Here is a 20503-nt window from a genome sequence, read left to right as displayed (position 1 = left end):
TTAATTGCGACGCCAAAATTACAATAAAAATATGAGGTACATGACTTCGTATTCGAGATACAGTGAAATCAAAGAGATAACGTCCATGCTCCCTAACGCTCTTGAGCGCGCCTAACGGAATTTAGGGGCAAAATAAATAAATAAAAACAGCACCGCGATCCAAGAACAAAGCAATCGATGCCGATTGCTTTGTTCTTGGATCGCCTTTCCGTGGCGGCAAGTACAAGGATCGCCTCTTTCCTTCCGGATTCGCTTCAATTCTATCGCAATACGATTAAATCGCGCCATGTCCTAGTATAAATTACATTAAATTAATTCTCTTTTTTACTTTCCCAGCTGTTATATATAACAGCTGGAAAGTATGGCGATCGGTCGAAACGTTACCCCCCGAGATTTTTATATTTTCGGACTCAGAACACCTTGAAACTTCGAGAAATGCAAAAAAAAAAAAAAAAAAAAAAAAAAAAAAATCGGGGATAATTTCGGCATGTATGGATGTTAGAGTGCGTGTGTTTGTGGTGGGCAAGATTTTGTTCACCTTCTTCGAAGCTTAATACCTCCTGCGCTTTTTGTCGAAAATTTCTGAAATTTTGCAGGAATGTTTGTTTATTAGGAGATTAATGCTATTAAATTTTGGTGATTAAAGGTCGAGGGTGTGGAGAGAAAAAGAGGGTCGTGTGTATCTCCAATAAGGTTAAACTAAACGACGATTTTACTCGTTATTAGCATTTACAACGTTCTATAAAACCCATCCCTATCCTCAAAATTAATCATTTTTTACCATTTTATAATAGTTCAAAATATAAAAAGTTTTTAAAACAAAATATCATAACAGATGGCGCCACTAAGTGTCGCTTGGAAAGTTAAGCAACTCCTTGCTGGATTTTTAAATAAATGTGCTTAAAGGAACATTTCTTTTTTAATAAAATAATTTTTAATGTAAATAATAAGAAATATAACATTTTAAAGTATAAAAATATAAATTCAGAATGATTTTACATATTTTTGGACTTATTTATAATAAAATGCAATACTAATTGATAAATAATAATCTTATTTTTAATCAAATGTTTGTCGTTTAGATAAATCCAAAAAGTCCACGAATCTTTACAGAAATGTAAACATTCTCATTATCAGGTATTTTGTATCCGGCAGTAAGACTATTGGTATGCTATGCATCCTCTTAGGATGTATATTAATCGGATGTCTGACCGGAAAATCGCATATTTATTATTAGATAAGTACTTCTTTCGAGTGACCAAGTCATCTAATTTTATGTACTGTTAATTTATAATATTAAAATATTTTTATTTTATTAATTATTTGCCTAAATTTCGCCTTTAATTAAAATCTGATATTTATTTTTAGCTGTCTGATATCGATTTTACTTTCCCGACTGTTATATAATCGAGGAAAAGTATGGCAATCTGTCAAAAAAATGACCCTTCCCGAAGATTTTTTTACATTTTTTAGACCTCGAAACGTCAAGAAATGAGTTGCGGAGTGTTTCTGTATGTACGAATGTTAGTATGGGTGGGTGGAATAATTGTTTTTTTCACCCATTTTGAAGCTTAATAACTCTTGTGCCTTTCGTCAAAAATTTCTGAAATTTTGCACAGAGGTTTTTGTATTAGGGAGAAACGTTTCTAGAAATTTTCAGCAAAATCGGGCTATTATTTCGGGAGATATTAAGGAGAATGGGGCCATATCTGAAACAGCTTCCAAGTTACGAAATTTTTTTACAAGTACAAATTTTTAGTTTACCAAATAAAAACTCATCTCTACTCTCAAAATTATGCCTTTTGTTATTTTATTATAATTAATAATATAAAAGTTATTTTTTAAAATAAAATCTTATAACAGATGGCGTCACTCACAATTCTTTAAACTTTGCTAATATGTTTTTTAAACGTATATATTTTTCGCCGGGAAAGTTACGCAACTCTTGCTGGATTTTTTCCCCTATAAAGTGGTTCTCAAACTGTACTCCTGTATGAGATGTGCCACGAATATTGACGTTTCGCTCCAACTTTCGACACAGCTGTACAGACAGACAATCTGAGTACAATTTTTCTTTGTATTCGATAGAATCACCTTTACTGCTTTCTGTCAATACATCAATTCCCATATATTTCATCAATACAAAGAAATGTGGGTTTCGTTTAGATAGTAAGATAGAGAAATTACATTCATAAATTCCCCACATTCTCTGATTCCAAATCAATTATTAGTTTGTCGAAGTGTAATTCAATATGGGATGCCAATATGTATTTGTTTGTTAATTCCAAAAATCGATATTTATTTAGACTTTAGAAAATTTTGTAAAACTTTATTACAAAATAAAATTACGAACATTAAAGGATATATTGATTTTTAAAAAATGGTTAAAATTACACGCGAATTACTGCAGTTTTGTATAGCTTTAAATAGCTGGAGACAGTATGAAGAGACGAAATGTCTCACTCCTGTCCAAAAGCCATAAAAATTCATAAAGAAAACAAATGTACGAAATGTTTTATCACTTATTAATTGTTTCACGTTAAAGATTGTATTTTAGGAGTCGTTGTGTGTATCAAATGCTCATGCTTTTCCCCTACGGTTCACCTTGGCCCTATGATCTGTCTGGACCTAATGAAAATATAATAGTATGAGCTCTCTAACAGAAATCATTCATCTTTTACGTAAGAATTTTGCACGAACATATACATACATTTCTTTTTAATGGGCATACGAGAAATAGTCAATCTTACTTTTCTTTAATAAAATATAGTAATTTAAAATTGAATTTTTATTTATTTCATTTATAAAATAATATTCAAAACATTTAATAAACGAGAATTTTTCAAGAAAAAAAATTCCCTGTATTTATTAAAAACTGTCAGATGTTTAATAAATATCAAGATTGAAAATATGAAATTAATTTCAATTTTATAAGAAAAATAAAACTTAAAAAAATATCTTGTATGAAAATAAGTAAAGAGCAAATTTCAGGGAATGCCTTTTTAAGGGTAACTGGCCCCTATTCAGGCGTTACAGACGTGGAGAAAATCCGGAAAACCCCACGTGGCCAGCCCGTCCTGGTGAAGGGCGAACCCCCAGTGTTCAAGAAACGGAACCGCTCGGCCACTGGTGGCCAGTAATAAGATTAAATTCTTGTAATGTATAGATGTCGGCGTACCTCCTGGGGATCCGAGTTCAAATCCGGTCATTCGAAAAATTAGGTATTTTCGGGGTTGATCTTCCCGCTTAAATCGGGCCCGTCCTTCAGCACTTTGGCTACCTCATTGTAGGACTGGCGTAACGCATAATGGACCCTAAAAAGGCCCTCAATGCTAGCAGAGCGTAAATAATTAAAAATATGTTCTCATAGTGTTATGCTGTATAAATCTATATATATATATAATCGAGACGAGTTGATAATAATAATCAGCGCAAAGCCCAAACGGATAGGAGTTGAAAGTTGAAATTTGGTACACAGTTAGGGTACGTCACAAGAACGCACCCTAAAAAGGGATTTTTCGAAATTCCTCCCCACGGGGCAGAGAGACAGGATTAAGTCTTAACACTTCCTTCAACGATGGAAGTGTTACGTAACAATGGAAGTGTTAAGAGAAAGCGACGTGCAAGACGCAGATGTATTTTTTTTTCGTTTTTGCGGGAATCGAAATTTTTTTAAATCCACCTAAAAATTCTCCAATTAGTCTGGAAACAGGGGAACCCAATTCTTGCATTCTGTGAAAAGGATTGACTATAAGGTAATAATCTTAATCTTCACTATCGTTACTTTTGCCCGAGCAACGCCGGGCTTATCTGCTAGTATATATATAATACTCGTGCAAAAATCTTAAACATTGAAGACCTAATTGAGTTTATGATAAACAGTCGTTAAGCGAGTCATCGTTAGTCAGAATTCAAATTTCTCACAATTTCAGTAATATAAATTAATGTTCTGTCTCTGTAAATAAAGAAAAGAACAAAATAAAAAGAGCCCATCGGTGACTAAGTGAATAAAACTACTGAACATCGATAGCCTGTCGTGGGTTCGCACCTATCCACGTGAAGTTTTCTGGGTTTTCTTCACGTTCGCAACATCCAAATAGGGACAAATTTCTGATAAAAGACAGGGCAGATTGCTTACGTGAATAAAACCAAATTAAAGTAAACTAATACTATAATTATTTAATTATTAAAGAACAAATATTTCAGGATTTTAAAGATAGTTCTTTATATCCAGCGTACGCTTGGATGAAAAGATAATTTTAATCAACCTAATCTGTATAGTGGCAATGTCAGTAAAGGTCAATGGCTTCAAATACGTTCTATGTGAACAAGTAACTTTCGTGTTTGATCGATCGTCAAACTTTGGTGTTCAGTCAGCCAATAAAAGGGGTATCTATTGATTTGCAATGCTTGTCCGTAACATCGACACAGGAATTCATAATATCTGGTGATAGCTGGAATTTTAATATAAAATCAATTAGAATAGATGGCTCTTTCCAACTAATTTAAATTAATTAATAAGTAAGCAACGGTAGAAATGAATTTTATTATATTTGTAATTTTATCACTCAATTAATCAAATTAGTTACGGTTTTTTCAGCAATTATTCGTGTTAGTTACGGTTTATAACAGTTTAAAAAATCAACTAGTTCGGGTTTTATATTATATAAATACGTTTTATAGAATATATTCGGCACGGCTTGGGAAAAAGCAGTGACCGGAAAATTATCGATGTCATCTCTCACCGAAACCAAAGTAATGAATTGATGACGTCTGCGATCGGATCCTGGGAAAATCATCCATTAAAAGTGTCGGGAAACGAGATGAACCCACAAGTCACTAAGTTATAATCTAGTAAGTTGACTAGGAAATGGCTAATATATCTCGAAGTAGTCGTTTTACGCAGTACGAAATGATAGGAAAGAGAACATCGTGGAGGGAACAAAGCCTAATACACTGGTAATGAAAACTTCCCATTCCTAAGGTGAATATTCTCTTTATTACAGTATTATTTTTTAATTTTACAAGTTTGAAAATTTTTATCGTTCGTAATAATTAAGGATGCGTATAATTTGTTTACGTTCAGACAGGATGCTATGGAATTAAACAAGAAAAATAAAATTACACGCATTGTTTTCGGTTGGGAAAGTGACATTGAATTGAATTTTTTCACCCATTTATTTTCGTTTAGTGACGATACAAAAATGTTGAAGTAATTAACTGAAACAATTAGCAAATATTTCATTTATTACATTTTAGAAAAATAGCAAAATGTCACTTCCTCAGAATTCCAATCCCAGTTAATACTGTAGAGTATTTCCTATACTGTTTTAATATGATAAAATTATGTTTAATAATATAAGTATTAAGTACATAATTAATTGTAATTATTCATTTTTATAAATTAAAATGTAGCGATATCGGATAAGAATTGACGTCGATAAAGTTAATTTTTGGCAATCATCAAATTTCCCCTGACTTTATCAGATTAATTGCGAGTAAATTTGTTTTCTTATCGGTAAAATCTTTAAATAAATCGATTAATAGTAAATCTTTCATTCATTAAAAATTAAAATCTGTAGCCCTAATACAAAAAAAATGAATTTTCATTTATGAAAAAAACTAAACATAACTAGAGAGAACAAGTTAATGTTATTTTTAATTTTCTTATTTAGAATTTGTTCCCTGTAAACAGCGACAGTAATAATGGTTTACAAAATAAAAATTATATTCATTACAATATAATAATTTAATTGTTAATATATTTAATACGTTTTATAATAGAAGACAGGGGTGGATAAAGGTGTAATGTTACAGAAACAAATTGATGTACACTCGATATTGTGACGTAATTTTTTCTGTGTAAGTATATCCACGAAATAGTGTGTTGCAGAGTTATTATTAGCGGAAATTTAACTCGATCCCTGGGAGGGAGAAGACTCCGTCTACCCTCTCTGCGGACTCCTTTAGAAGCCAAGGAGTTCAGGGAATATATACACACTAAGTAATTAAACAATAGACATTTTTATTGTATATATTTTTAGCAATTAGAAACATAAAAGTAAAGTCTCACACAGTTAGTAGCGTGTTCCTAAACAATGTTCACATGTTTAGTAAACAGATGAAACCCGTTAATTAAGCGCAATGATATAATAATTTAGCTTTATGTGATTCCATTTCTAAGTTAATAATATTAACTTAGAAGTGAAATTTCATGTTTAAAGACAATTATTAATTTTATTTAATGTATTAAATTATGTTTTGTTTATGTAAAATATAATTTAAGATATAAGTGCTTTTGTTTGTAAATTCATGATAAGTTTATTATTAAAGAAGCTTCCATTTATGGCAACATTTCTTTAAAGTTTTTCAATTTATTTCGATGATAATTGGAAATATAGAGATCAAAACGAAATTATATTTCAATTCAAAGAATAGAAAAATAGATTTAATTAAAATAACGAGGATTAAAAAAAGAAAATAAACTCAAAAATCCTTTTTAAAAGTAAAACGTATTGAAGCAGAAAAACAAAATTTACCTCGCAGAAATATATTTTTATTTTTTTTTCAAACAGGAAGAATTAAATTTTAATTTGTATTTAGAGACACGAAATAATAAAAAAAATTTTATTTATTCGTATCTCGAAATTAAAACAAAGAGTAACTTTAATTCAGATTCTTGATATCAAAATTAATCTACTTACTCTTTTCTTTATAATCAATGAATTCGAAAATGATTATAAACAGAGGGAAAGTATGGCAATGGTCAAAAAAAAAACTTTTATATTTTTGGACTCGGAGGTCCTTGAAACGTCCAGAAATGTAAAAGAATTGGTTTTTTTTTTTCTGTATGTACGGATGTGAGTGTGTGGGGCACGATTTTTTTCACCTATTTTGAAGCTTAATAACTCATGTGCCTCTCGTCAAAAATCTCTAGAATTTTGCAGGGATGTTTGTGTATTAAGGAGAAATGTTTATAAAAATTTTCAGGAAAATCGAACTATTGGTTCGGGAGATATGGCCAACTCCCTTAATATTTCCCGAACCAATCTGAAGACTTAAAACTAAGGGTAGCAGTTATTAGGGATAAAAACAAATAAAGAATACCGGGAAAGTCCAGCAACAGGATTTTAATAGATGCAACTTTTAGTCAATGTAATGAAAGCTTCGCTCTGTGATTGCCTTATTTCATCGAATAAATTTCATTCAAAGCTGATATACAGTAATTTATTCCTGAATAAGTCACTGCACTGCGAGATATACTATATATATAAGATTTTGAATTCGAAATTCGAACAATGAAGTAATAAAATAATAAAGTATATGAACAATGGTTAACCCAATAAAATCCAATAAGCATATAAATTAATATTTAAACTATAAATTATAAATTCTACAAACTGCCTGCTTAGAAACTTATCTGTTTTCAATGTATTGAAGTTTATTCAATGGAATAAATTAATCAGAAGATGTAATTTCCGTTTCAGATGGCCGCCATTATATCTATTTTATCACTTTGGTTGTTTACAAACAAAGTAATAACGGTACGAAATACATCCGCTCGAATATAATACTCAAAATATGTACACATCAGAGAGCATTAATTAAGGAAACTGTCTTATCTCCACAAGTTTAAGATCTAAACAGATAAAGTATATTTGAAGTGCTTCTCGTTGTAATAATCTCAGAAATATGTTTAGCTTATTGCTAATAATAGAGATACCCAGAGGGAGGCAAAAAAAGCAAACTGCCTTGGGCCCCGAGCATGTGCGCTGACAGAAAATTTTCGGGGGGGGGGCTAAAAGCTTGGAGACAAATAATTACATAAAAAAATTATTATGTAATTTTTACTTTATCGGCTCTGTTTTGTGGTATATAACAGAGGGAAAGTGTGACGATCGGTCAAGAAATGACTTCCCAAGATTTTTACACATTTTTTTTTTTTTGGACTCGGGGGACCTTGAAACATGGAGAAATACAAAAAATTCGGGATTTTTTTTCTACAAATTATTAAGCTTCAGATAGGATGAACAAAATCGTGCCACCCCATACAATATGGGGTATGTATGTATGGAGTGGCACGATTTTGTTCATCCTATCTGAAGCTTAATAACTCCTGTATTTTATGTCAAAAATTTCTGAAATTTTGCAGGGAAATTTGTTTATTAGAGGGATTGATGCTATTAAATTTTAGTGGTTAAACGTTGAGGAGTGGTGAGATAATGGGGGTCGTGTGTATCTCCAGTAGGGTCGGACTTAATTACGATTTTACTCGTTATTAGGCTGCAGTTTGAAAAAAATTGTAGACCTACTCTCGTCCGTCTGTCTTTCCTTAACCTCGAGAACGGTGTTAGATAAATGAAATTGAAGGCCGAATATAGAAAGATTAGGGGCAGCAGACCTTTATTAGCCACATACGAACTTAAAGTCACGTTATTTCAATTCAAATATTTCTCCCTGAACGTAGCTAGATAGATAACCAGCATGACACCATTGCTAACGGGAAAGTATGATGTACAGGGGCAAGCCACTACTAATTTGAGTTGGAGAGCATATATTTTAAATTAAATAAATTAAAAATATCATTAAAAATTGCAGCCCGGCATTATGACGATGCCACAATAAATAATTGCTCGTTAGATTTTATAATTTATATAAAGCCTATTCCTACCCTCAAAATTAAGCGTTTTGCCATTTTATAATAATTAAAAATATAAAAAGTTTTTAAAATAAAATATCATGACAGTTGACACCACTAAAATTTTAAATATTACCGGGAAAGTTAAGCAACTCGTTGCTGGATTCTTTTGGAGATTTTTCACAATTAGATTATAGAATACAGTATTAAATCAAAGAACTCCACGGTGTAAGGTGTAAGTGCCCCGTTTGCCATTCATTATACAATATAAAATATATTTCCATTGTGTAGGCTACTAATTAAAATTAATATGCGCTGGGAATAAAATTAATTAAATACGAGCGCTAATTAATTATGAAATTTTAATAATTATCGGTAATTTTTTTTAATTATTAAAAGTTAAATATATAAGTTATTTAATAAATATTTTAATTTAAATCATAACTCATAAAGAATTTTTATAAAAATTAAATTAAAATCATTCAATACGATCATTAATTATTAAAATATTAGATGTTCTTATAAAAGGCATTTAAAATTATTATTGTAAATTTTTAAAATATTATTATTATTAATAATGAATAAAAATTGAAGACTAAAAGCAAATAAAATTTGCCGTTTTCTTAAATCCTTTCCAAGGAAACAATTAACGCTGGCAGATTCGACCTTTCCTTTGAGACTTTTTAAATTAATTTACGTAATTGTAGGCAGGGAAGAGCCTCAAAGGAAAGGTCGAATCTGAAGGATTTAAAAAAATAGCAAATTTTATTTGTGTTTAGTCTTTAATTTGTATCATTTTTAAATATATTTTATCCTTATTTTAGTAAACTGTATAAAAGACATGTTTTGTTTATCTTTGGAAATTAGTGGTACAGTAAAACCTGCGTAAACCGGACGATACCGAATATTTTTTCCCAGCTTGGCACGCTTTCTATTTGAACACGGTTTTTTTTTAAATATAATAAATCTCCGTATTTCTAAGATTTTTTCCGTTTAGGCAGGTTTCCGTTTTGGACAGGTTTTACTGTATTTGAACTATTGAATATATTAATAGATTATTCTTTACTCAAAAGATATGTGACGATGCCCAATGAACAAAATAAGCACTCCCACATTAAAAAAAACCCAATTAAAATCAATAAAAATAAAAGTTTCTGTTACAAGCTAGATTATACTATATTATAGAAAAATATTAATTATTTTCTGATAGACACACATTATCCCCGATGATTAGTATTTATCTTTCAGCCCTTACATTATTTTTCATTTAATTATATAACTTGTTAAATTACTCGAGTTATAGAATTATTTTAAAATTGTTTTCGATATTATAAAATTGATAAAAATAACTCATTGTGAATACAGTAAATCGAATTAAAACTCAGTGTTTCGTAATAATATACAGCATAGTTTGGCCATTGATAAAATAGAATTTCGGTTATTAAAGAAAAAAAAAAAAAAACACAAATTTCTATCAACGAATTGCGTAACTTTCCCGGCAAGAGTTAAAATTGTACGTGTCGCCATCTGTTACGATATTTTATAAAAAAATCTTTTTATATTATCATTATCAAATGATATAAAGCTTAATTTTTCAGGGTGGAGATGACTTTTTATAAAGTAAAACTTGTAATTGCTTATGAGCAAAATCTTCATTAAGTCCGACCCTATTCCGACCCTTTATCTCCCTACCACCTTGACATTTAATCACCAAAACTTAATACACAAATCTCCCTGCAAAATTTCAGAAATTTTAGGAGTTATACAGGAGTTATTAAGCTTTAAAGTGGATAGAAAAAATTATTCTCCCCACACACACAAACATCCATACATACAGGAATAAACCCAATTTTTTTAAATAGATTTATCCACGTTTCAATGTAAAAATTATGGTATATTTTATGTAAATGTAATTTATTTTAAAGTAATTATATACAATTAATTAAGCATTTATACAGAATTTTCTCAAAAATTTTTAAATAGATTAAAAATAGATTAATTTTCAAGTGAATTTTATCATCAATCAATTTTAAATGTTTATTTAATAAAAATTTAAATATGAAATTAATTTATAAATAATAATGACGTTTACTGATAAAGATAAAGGTAAGCCTCAATCCTCTCCCTCTTCCCCCCGCGGGGAATTTCCAAAAATTCCCTTCTTAGTGTTCATTCTCATTGCGTACTCTATTAAAACGCAATTAATACAAAGAATCGCATTTAAAATAATACAGTAGAAGCCGTTCTTCAGGTTAAGCCTTAATCCTTTCCCCCTCCCTCGCCGGGGGGGGGAATTTCAAAAAATCCCGTCTTAGTGTGCATTTTCATGACGTACCCTAACTGTGTACCAAATTTCACCTCTAGGTTCAGCGGTTTGCTCTGGGCGATGACGAATCAATCAGTCAGTCAGTCAGTCAGTCAGTCAGTCAGGACATGCAATTTTATATATTTATATTTTTTTAGCTAATGGTTAACAATTTAGAATTACTATTATTTTATTTGATAATATAAGAAATGATTCTTTATCTTCGAATCATTTTAGTATATCTTCAGATTAATTTATGAACCTGTGTCTACTCACTTAACTAAAATATAAGTTAAACAAAAAATGTACAATTGTTTCTACTCAGACGAAGGTTTTGTAAATATACAAATATTAAAAATTAAAAATAAGATTTATTCACCTACAGTGAAACCTGCTAATGCGACCACCCATGGTGTAAGATGACCACTTTGAGTTTTGATCCCTTCAGTGGTCACATTAGCAGGTTTCACTGTATTTAAGGGAAGTTTTAAAAACGCATTGAACTTCTATTCGGACAGAAATATTAAATCCTATCTTTCCGTTATCTAGTAAATTCCACTATCAATTTAAATTTAAAATATAATGTTACATATAAAAATGAACATTCTTTTCAATCAGAAAATAAAAAGGATTAATTTAAGTTCAACCATTTTAAATATTTTTACGCTTTAAGGATATTAATACATTGTTTTAGAAATAAATTCCAATACTATGGGCGTGTACAGACAGCGGCAAACGGGGCACTCGCTCCTCATTGAAATGGAGTAAAAAAAATTCCCAAAATTATAATCGAAAAATGTAACTTTCCACCCTCAACCACGGATTCTTTATTTATCTTAAAATTTCTTCTCTGCCTTGAAAAAAAAAACAGAAAAAATTAAATAATTAAATAAAAATGTATTGATGTAATTATTGTTTCCAAGCTTTTCACCCTGGAAAACATTCTACGGGCTCCAATGTCCAGTATTGTACATTACATCAGTTTGCATTCTAAATTCGAAAAAAAATAATAATAATTCTATTTTGCAGACACTTAAACGCCAGACGTAGTCATATAAAATTACGATATAAGCGAAAAAGTTCTAATTAAACAAAATTTCAAGCTGATCTTTCTTTTTTTTCTATCCTTGTTCCGTTATCGTTTTGTTATCAAGTATATTTAATTAAAACTGTTCGTGATGTTGATGAATAAAACCCATTTTTCTCGATCATTCGGAACAAAAACTTTACATTTTTTTTTTCTTTCTTTTGAATATTCTCTCTCACGTTTAACGAGTCACTAATTTGATAAAATAATTTCTAACCATCAGATTAATATTATAATATAGTTTATATCTGTAATATAAAGGCATTAATTATATTCGAAGAATGAAATTCGAAAATATATATTATTAATCGATGTGTTCGACTCCTAAGCTTTCCATATCTGGTCTCGATTTTTATGTAATTAACTCGAGATTAACGAAGGACAGACGGACGGACAGACGGAAAGACGACTCTGATTAAAGTTTACAACAAAATTTTGGATAAATATGAACGAGTAAACTCCTTTTAATATAAATTCTGTATAAGTTTATAAGAAAATAACTGTAAACAGTTTATTAGATGGGCTTATATAAAAATAAACGAATGTAAAATCAATTAAAAATCAATATCTATCACATAATATTATATATACTGTATATGATAGATATTATTTTTAATTGATTTTACATTCGTTTATTTTTATATAAGCCCATCTAATAAACTGTTTACAGTTTTCTTATATATACAATTTATATTAAAAGAAATGTACTCAATTTTTCTATAAATTTATTATTATTATTAAATATTTCTTGGATTAAAGTAATAAATCTGTGTAAATTGGATAGTAAACATAATAAATTGTGGTAAACACGATAGTAAATTGTAAAGGTAAAGAAAAAAGGAGGAGAAAAATCGGTAGAGGTCGCTTTTATATAAGACTCACAAGTGCAGTGCTGTTTCACGTTATAAACAAGGAAGTTTAATACTCGGTACGTGTAGAAAGTTCCTGTGTATAGAATCGTACGATGTAAGCAAAATATGAATGGATGAAGAAGTATAAATCCAATCGGAACAAATCGAAAGAATATAATCACCTGTAAGTAAACAATATTACTTTAATTAATTAATTTAATAGATAAATAAACAAACAAATAAATAAATAAATAAAAGCATTTTACTTAAACGTATATAATTTTTAAATATAATAATGTAGGTGTGTATTTATATAATACATGGAATTTTAACGTGTAAGAAAGCTTCACGTGAGTTTGCGTTACATGTGACTGAATAACTTAATTTGTATTGTTCTTACCTTTTTTGTTTACCTCTACATTGAATTTTGCTTAACAGAGTGTTTGTATTTTTAAAAGGACAATGCTCGATGCATTTCGTGCAGAATCTGAGTGGAGGCGTGAATAGGTGTTCGTCGGAAATCCTACACACAGGTGTGGCCTTTCCAGATCACGTTGTGTATTTTCGTTTGTATTATCGATAACACGTCGTATCCAACTTATAAAATCGGTTTTATGAATCGAGACGTTTTCGATGCGTGTTTCTGTTTGTCGATTACTTTACTATATCGCATTTAACCTTCCTGCGGGTCAACAGATGTTAAAGTGGGTGGTGAAACGTCCCTGGGTTATACCGAGATGTCAGTCATAAGGTTATCTGAGGTTCTCAAGGACGTCTAACAGGTCAACGAAATAAAATTCTGAACGGTAACCTTCGTTTTAAAACTAATTCTTCGATTATTTTAACAGTTGTTTCTGTGTTAAATTCAATTTATTCTTAATTGGCGACAGCAGTCGGGGTGATATTTTTCTTTAATTTTATACGAAAATAACAATTTCATTTAGCTACTTTCTTATAGTTTATTGTATCCTTGACAAATCGTTACTCTCCGGGAGACATTCAGTGACAATCACTTACGAGTACAAAAGTAATTTCAATTTATGGGTCAAATTATTATTAAAATTTTCGACGTATTGTGTTTCGAACAATTTCTGACTGCTTAAGTAATTGTTTATTTTAGAATTTATATAATTTATGTAGTCATAATCGTCATCGTTAAATATGTATTTACCTTCGACAGGAATTCCTCAATTGTAGTGTCACGTTTAAGATTGAAATCTTGGCCTACGTTTTTAGTTAATAAATGATTTTGGTTAACACAAACCAGAAACTTCGCGCTGCTTATTTGTAGTTTTATTCTATTTCTGATCAGACACAACACTATAAAAAAGTAATTGAAACTCCAAGCGATTGCCGAAGGGAAAGTTTATGAGACTAAGGTTTAATTATAGTTTATAACGTCTTCTATTTTTGTTTATTCTTGCGTTTTCTGACTGCCTTAAAAAAGTAAGTACCGTACCTTTCAAGAATTGTTAATTTCTAACCGAATATACATTTTAATTGAGTATAAAGCGTATAAAAATCTGTCACGCTTTTCATTTTTAATATGTGAATATATATATATATATATATAACTTTTTATTTCATTTCAATTGAATAAAGACCTTGAATTTAGAAATAAAACATATCTACAGAGCTAACTCTAGACGCCCAAGAAAATTGATTATTGTCATATCCTGTCGTAAAAAAATCTTTAGCAGAGAAATTACTTTTATAATTCTAATAAACTTTTAAAAATTTATTGTCAATAAATTAAAGAAGTATTATTTAGAGTAAAGTGTTACATAAAGACCGATTTCTGTAAATAACCGAGAGTGTTGTGATAACACGTGTACTTTAAATCGAAAATGGGACATAAATATCATATATAGACCTATATATATATATATAAGCTACGTATCGTCAGTTTTGATTATTTTAAATTTAATAGAATAACTATTTTGATTATTTAAGCAGGAATAAAAATCAATAAAATTTGTATTAATTATGTAAAATATGTTAAATCGGTAACCGTTGTTTCCTGAATGATATTTTTAGATTAAAAAAAAAAAAGAAAAGAAAATAGCTTGAAGTGAATTTCATGGCGAAGTTCGTCGACCGATTTAGATTTACTTCTTTAGCACGAGACAGATAATTAAAAATCTGTATTTATTTCTGTTTTATAACGTTATTTATTTGTTTATAATTCTCTTTATATATTACATGCGATTAAAGAAAACTTGTGTTGCAACAATATAGATGAATTGTAAAACTTATAAATGCAAATAACTTGTTTTCATAAATTATAAATATTAATTATAAGATATATATTTTGGGCCTTTTTTTCAATAATAAGCGGTATTAAAAATATTATTTTTTATCCTTTTGAATATTTATAATTTAAATAATTTTACTTACAGGTATTTCAGTTAATGAAAATGGGTAGATCAGGATATACATGTATCCGCCATTCACTTTGTATAATTAATTTGCTCTTTTGGGTAAGTGGATAACTTGTTTTGATTATGATTATTATTATCATGGTTATTGTATTTATATGGCAATATTTAAGTAATTGAAATTTTAGGTGGTCGGTTGTGGAATGCTTGGAATTGGAATTTGGTTACATATAGTTTATGGCGGATACGCTACTTTATTGCCCTCCTACCAAATAATTAGTGCTGGTAGCTTATCAATAGCATCCGGAATAATTACGTTTATTGTCGGTTTTCTTGGATGTTGCGGTTCCTGGTTCCAAAATAAATGCCTTTTAGTTTCGGTAAGATCTGAAATTTAAAGAAAATTTATGTTTAAAATATTATTACTTTGGTTTAAAAAAAATATATATTATTTTGAATTGCAGTATTTTATATTAGTAATATTAATTTTTCTACTTGAATTTACCGCTGGAACACTTGGGTTTATATACAGAAAACACGTGAGTATTTTATATATATATTTTATTAATATTATTAATTATTTAAGAAATTAATCATGGGCTAACATTTAGGTAGGTGAAACGCTTAGAGACGAATTATTAATGGGTATTCAAGAAAAGTACAAAGTGAATGATGTTAATGGTTTAACAGAAGCATGGGATCATATTCAATTAAAGGTAAATTGAATTAAAAATTTATTAATTAATTATGAAATTATAATATGTAGTTTTAAAAATCTATAGTTTGAATGTTGCGGAGTTAATGGAATTAATGATTGGTATAATATCAATGCATGGCCCGAAAAAACTTGGGTGCCAACGTCTTGTTGCATTGAAGCGTATAAAAATGAAACTTGTGGCATGAGAAATGAAACAGAAATATGGCACAATGAGGTTGGTATATTAAAATTAAGAAAAAATATATTAAAAATATTTAAAATTAATTAATTACTTTTTAATGATGACAGGGTTGTTATCAGAGGATGCACATGTGGTTAATGGAACAATTGTACATAGTTGCAATTATATGTATGTTGTTTGCATTTATTCAGCTATTTGGTTTAATATCAGCTATGTTATTAGTATGCAGAATAAATGAAAAAAGATACGAAAGATGATTAACAACATGAAAATTTGAAAGAATTTTAATATATTAAAATATCACTAATTGTTAACAAGGCATATTTTTGTATGAATTGTTTGTTTTAAAATATTTATATAACAAATAAATTTGTATTAATTATTGTCCAATTTGAATATTTGTTTAAAGTAAATTTTACATAATCAAAATCAAAACTTTTGTAACTTTGAAAAATAAGGAAATGTATGTTTAGTCTGATAATAAATAGGAATTACTTTTAAATATTTTATCAACCATCAAAAGGAAAGTAATGTTTATAAACTATAATAAAAGTACTGCTGATTACAACATTTCTAATAAATAATTAATTTGTTTATCAATGGATTGTATTTAGTATATTTAATTATTGCAATAACATTAAAACATTTTATTATAATTAATTTTTAAATATTAAATAATAATACAAATACAGTATTTATACATGAATTCAAAATTAATTAGCAATAAATAACAAATATTCCTTTATGATTTTACATATAATGTGAATGTTTCCTTTCTGAATAATTTCCATATTTTATGAATAATTATTAGATATACATTTAGGTAATTATTTAAATATTTAGGATAATTAATACATATAAATAATTATTTATAAAGAACTGACTTTAATATCTTACAAAAAAGAAAACAAAATTTTGTTTTTATTTCTAGTGAATTCTGACTTTTACATAAGTCAGAATTCACTACTTTTATATATAATCATAATAAATTTTTGTATTAAAACGTACAATATTTCAGTATAAAAATTTTTATAGCATTCAAAATAAAAGAAGAATTAAAATTACATACAAATCAATGCAATATTTATTTTTATTGAGAGTGATGTCTTGTACTAGATAATCTTTTGTTAATATGGGTCGCTGATTTCGAACGAATGGCAGAAGTTTTGACATCGGAGTCAGTTAATTTCACAGGTAAAGAATGAAGACTGCTGGATAAATGACTGGCATGTCCAAGGCAACTGACAGGTCTGCAAATATTCAATTCGGATCGATAAGTATTTATGTTTGTTCTTTTATTAGAAAGAAAAATATAAGTTTCATTTAAAAAATATATCAATACACCAAGTTTAATGGAACAGAAATTATGCCTTTTTTTTAAATATTACATTTACATTTTCCTTAATTTAAGATAACTTTTAAAATAATAATAACATATAAATCGAATATACCATACAAAAAGTCATATTTACTAACATAGCTGTTGGTTAATAATATCTTTCTGTTGAAGTAGATACAATATACTTAAAAAATATATATATATATAAAGTCAAAATATGTACAATAATATAACAATGTCCAGAAAAAAGACCGTGCGGTTCTTTAACCATTCCTAAAGCCCACTCAGTCCTTTTTAACTTAATCCGGAGTAATTTATTGTAAATACTCGGGTCAATAAATGTACATTTTAGGTACTAAGACTATTGTTTCTATCACCCTCTTCCAACCCAACCTCACTAATTCCTCACTTCCTCAAAAGCCCGAAGAAAATTTGTTTTGCTCTTTAAAATATAAAGATTTTTCCTTTCAAAAATAATTAAGACAGTTCATTCGAGTTCTTCTGATGCCATATGTACAAAGTTATTCATTTTATTCGTCCTGGATTTCCAGAACCGTTCTGTCTGTATCTATTTAGTTCTTCCATCCTGTCAGTAACAGGTTAGCAATAAAAAACGATTTCGCCTATTTTCGGAAATAGTTTTTTAGTCTATTCGCATTGTTCCTTTTCGGACCAAATTACTTGTTTGGAAATTTATTATTGTGATGATCTAGGCTATTATAGCCATTTTATCTACTTAATACGGTATTTAGTAGTTTATAATAAATTTAAGTAAGAATTTTTAACCTAACCAATACGTCGGTTAGACTTAAAGCGGAAAAAGAACACATTTCCTTTCGGAAATAGTCATTGTCAAAGGATATGACAAAGAATATGATACGTCGAAATAACGGAAATTCATCTAAACTGGATGGAAAGAATAGAAAAAGAAAAACTTCAAATTTGGCTCTCTCATAGGCTGTTGAGAACTAGAAATGTCCAAATTTGGCTCTCACGTGGACTGTTAAAACTAGAAATACCCAATTTCGATGGCTATTCAACTATTTTGATGAATTTTACCAGTCTATTTTTTATTACTATTATTTAAATACTTTGATTTAATCACCTGATGTAGAAAAATTGCGTAAACATCATAGTCATGATGTCAAAACGATGTTCTATTTGACTTCATGTAACATCTGTACTAATATTTATTCGTGACTTAGATTTTTTTTTAAATATTAATGATGAGTATTATTATTTTTAACATTATATAGCATATAATGTCTCGGACATAAAACGCTATTTTTTTAAAAAATATAAAACAGTAAAGACTTTAAAAAATGTTTAAAATAAGTATGAAGAGTGAAAAAAACGATTTATTTTCTAACAATTAAGGTTATTTTACTAGAATCTAACGCTATAATTTTTAAAATATATTCTGATCTTTTCACAGGATGCTTAACGAAGAACCTCAATAAAATATTGCAATTATGATACCAGTGACATCTAACATCATTTATTAAATATTTTATTAACATTTACATATTTGAAATGAGTGCACACGCAAGACTGGTAAACAGGAAAGTATTTTTTGACACATATAAAACAGAATTTTGTAGTCTCATTTGTTGCTTAGTTACGACCATTTCCTTCTGAGTTGAGAGACTTTTGTAATTAGGGAAATTCTTTCTTCAAAAATAGTGATGCGTGATAACTTTATATTAAACTTACCGCAAATCATGACTTTACTGTTTTTTGAAGAAGGAAAACTTCCCTAAGTACACAAAGTTCCTCAATTTACACGGAAGTGGTGGCTTATAGATCGTTAGTGAGCAATAGGCGAGACTGTGAATTTATGACATAACGATGGGCACACTTTTATTTTCTACGGTTTCAAGAAAGTTTCTTCCTGTGTACCGTACCTATTGCAGAAAGATAAATTCTAATATTTAACAAATTATGTTAAACGATATATCTTTTTTTTTAATATTGTAAAGTCATTTTCAATTGTTAATACCAGTTTTTGAAACAAGAAAAATATTTATTAATAGGTTTTTCATGGTCAGTCGAATGAATCACGTTTTCCTCCTTTTTTTTAAAGAAAATATTTCTATAGTATTCATAATGTTAGATTACTTTCCACTCATTTTGTAATGTCTGTTGCTTCTATTCACCAGATGGCGTTAAAACAATAGGTGGTGTTTTCAACACTACAGTGGCTAGCCTCTGTATTCAACACTAATGCTACAGTGGTTCTTATATATATGAAGGATTCAATTTTTGAATAAAAACCAAATTTAAGGCTAGATTGTTACAAATAAAGCAAATTAGTAGATTACAACTTTTTATAAAGCATCACTACCCTTAAAATTAAGTTTTTTTTACCATTTTCTAATAATTAAAAATAAAAAAAAGGTTTTAAAATAAAATACCGTAACAGATGGAGCCACCAAATATTGCCGGGAAAGTTAAGCAACTCGTTGCTAAATAAATTGTGTAGTTTATATTGCACTGACTTTTTAAACTAGAAAATAAGACTGGCTTTTCATGCACAGGGCGCAACATCCAAGGGGTGCGTAATTTCTTTAATCTGGAATGGAAAGAAATGTAATTCCGAAAATAGATTCTAACGAAAGACATGAAATAAGTGAAACAACAAGAAACTGGAAATCACTTCTTAGTGAGCGACAATTACAGCAAGTCTACTGTACAATTACAATACCATAGCTTGGTGATTTTGCTAAAAACATTAGTGGATTATCCTGTTGCTGATTGTATTTCATTATCAGCCACCAATAATTTAATTTTGTTTCACCGGAAAGAATCTAATCTGATCTGGCGAGTAATTACTTCAGCATTTACTAATATAAACAACTCCACCTAAATTATGATTTGCTGTAATTATTACGTATTTTCAATAGAAAATTAAATTCAAAATAGCGTTTATACAAAAAAGTAAGTTTAAAATTTTTTACTCTGACAAGAATCCAGATCAATATGCCATATGCAGCACGTGTAAGAGAA

General features: G+C 28.9%; 2 protein-coding genes and 1 long non-coding RNA gene across 10 annotated transcripts in view; 1 reads left to right on the top strand and 2 right to left on the bottom strand.

Moving 5' to 3' along the window:
• Nucleotides 1-4813: 4813 nt before the first annotated feature.
• On the top strand, nt 4814-16758 carry LOC136987988 (tetraspanin-9-like). 7 transcript variants are annotated; one of them, XM_067285787.1, is made up of 7 exons: nt 4814-4984; nt 15281-15302; nt 15494-15639; nt 15724-15798; nt 15871-15975; nt 16042-16191; nt 16266-16758. In XM_067285787.1, exons 2-7 carry the CDS (start codon nt 15293-15295, stop codon nt 16413-16415), a joined length of 636 nt encoding a protein of 211 aa, XP_067141888.1. In that variant the 5' UTR covers nt 4814-4984; nt 15281-15292; the 3' UTR covers nt 16416-16758. The 7 variants fall into 7 exon arrangements, with proteins under 7 accessions (XP_067141888.1, XP_067141867.1, XP_067141897.1 ...); XM_067285766.1 differs by having other exon boundaries at nt 15281-15361; nt 15448-15639; XM_067285796.1 differs by lacking the exon at nt 4814-4984 and adding an exon at nt 12921-13065.
• On the bottom strand, nt 12882-13403 carry LOC136988030 (uncharacterized). The gene is made up of 2 exons (XR_010882715.1): nt 13282-13403; nt 12882-13063 (listed from the first exon to the last, which is right to left on the bottom strand). It is a non-coding gene; the product is annotated as an uncharacterized lncRNA (long non-coding RNA).
• Nucleotides 15512-20503, bottom strand: part of LOC136987971 (centriolar satellite-associated tubulin polyglutamylase complex regulator 1-like) — a 55368-nt gene continuing 50376 nt past the window's right edge. The window contains exons 10-11 of one of the 2 annotated variants that reach the window (XM_067285743.1): nt 17228-17408; nt 15512-15646 (exon numbers count right to left, since the gene is read on the bottom strand). In XM_067285743.1, coding sequence (XP_067141844.1) covers nt 17249-17408 — 160 coding nt within the window. In that variant the 3' untranslated portion in view covers nt 15512-15646; nt 17228-17248. Of the gene's footprint in view, nt 15647-17223; nt 17409-20503 lie in introns of both variants that reach the window. The other variant, XM_067285749.1, reaches the window with a different exon arrangement.

This window comes from Centruroides vittatus, unplaced genomic scaffold (genome assembly GCF_030686945.1).
Source record: "Centruroides vittatus isolate TY-2023 unplaced genomic scaffold, ASM3068694v2 contig_1246, whole genome shotgun sequence".
Taxonomy (NCBI): domain Eukaryota; kingdom Metazoa; phylum Arthropoda; class Arachnida; order Scorpiones; family Buthidae; genus Centruroides; species Centruroides vittatus.
This window is presented reverse-complemented; position numbering and strand designations above follow the sequence as displayed.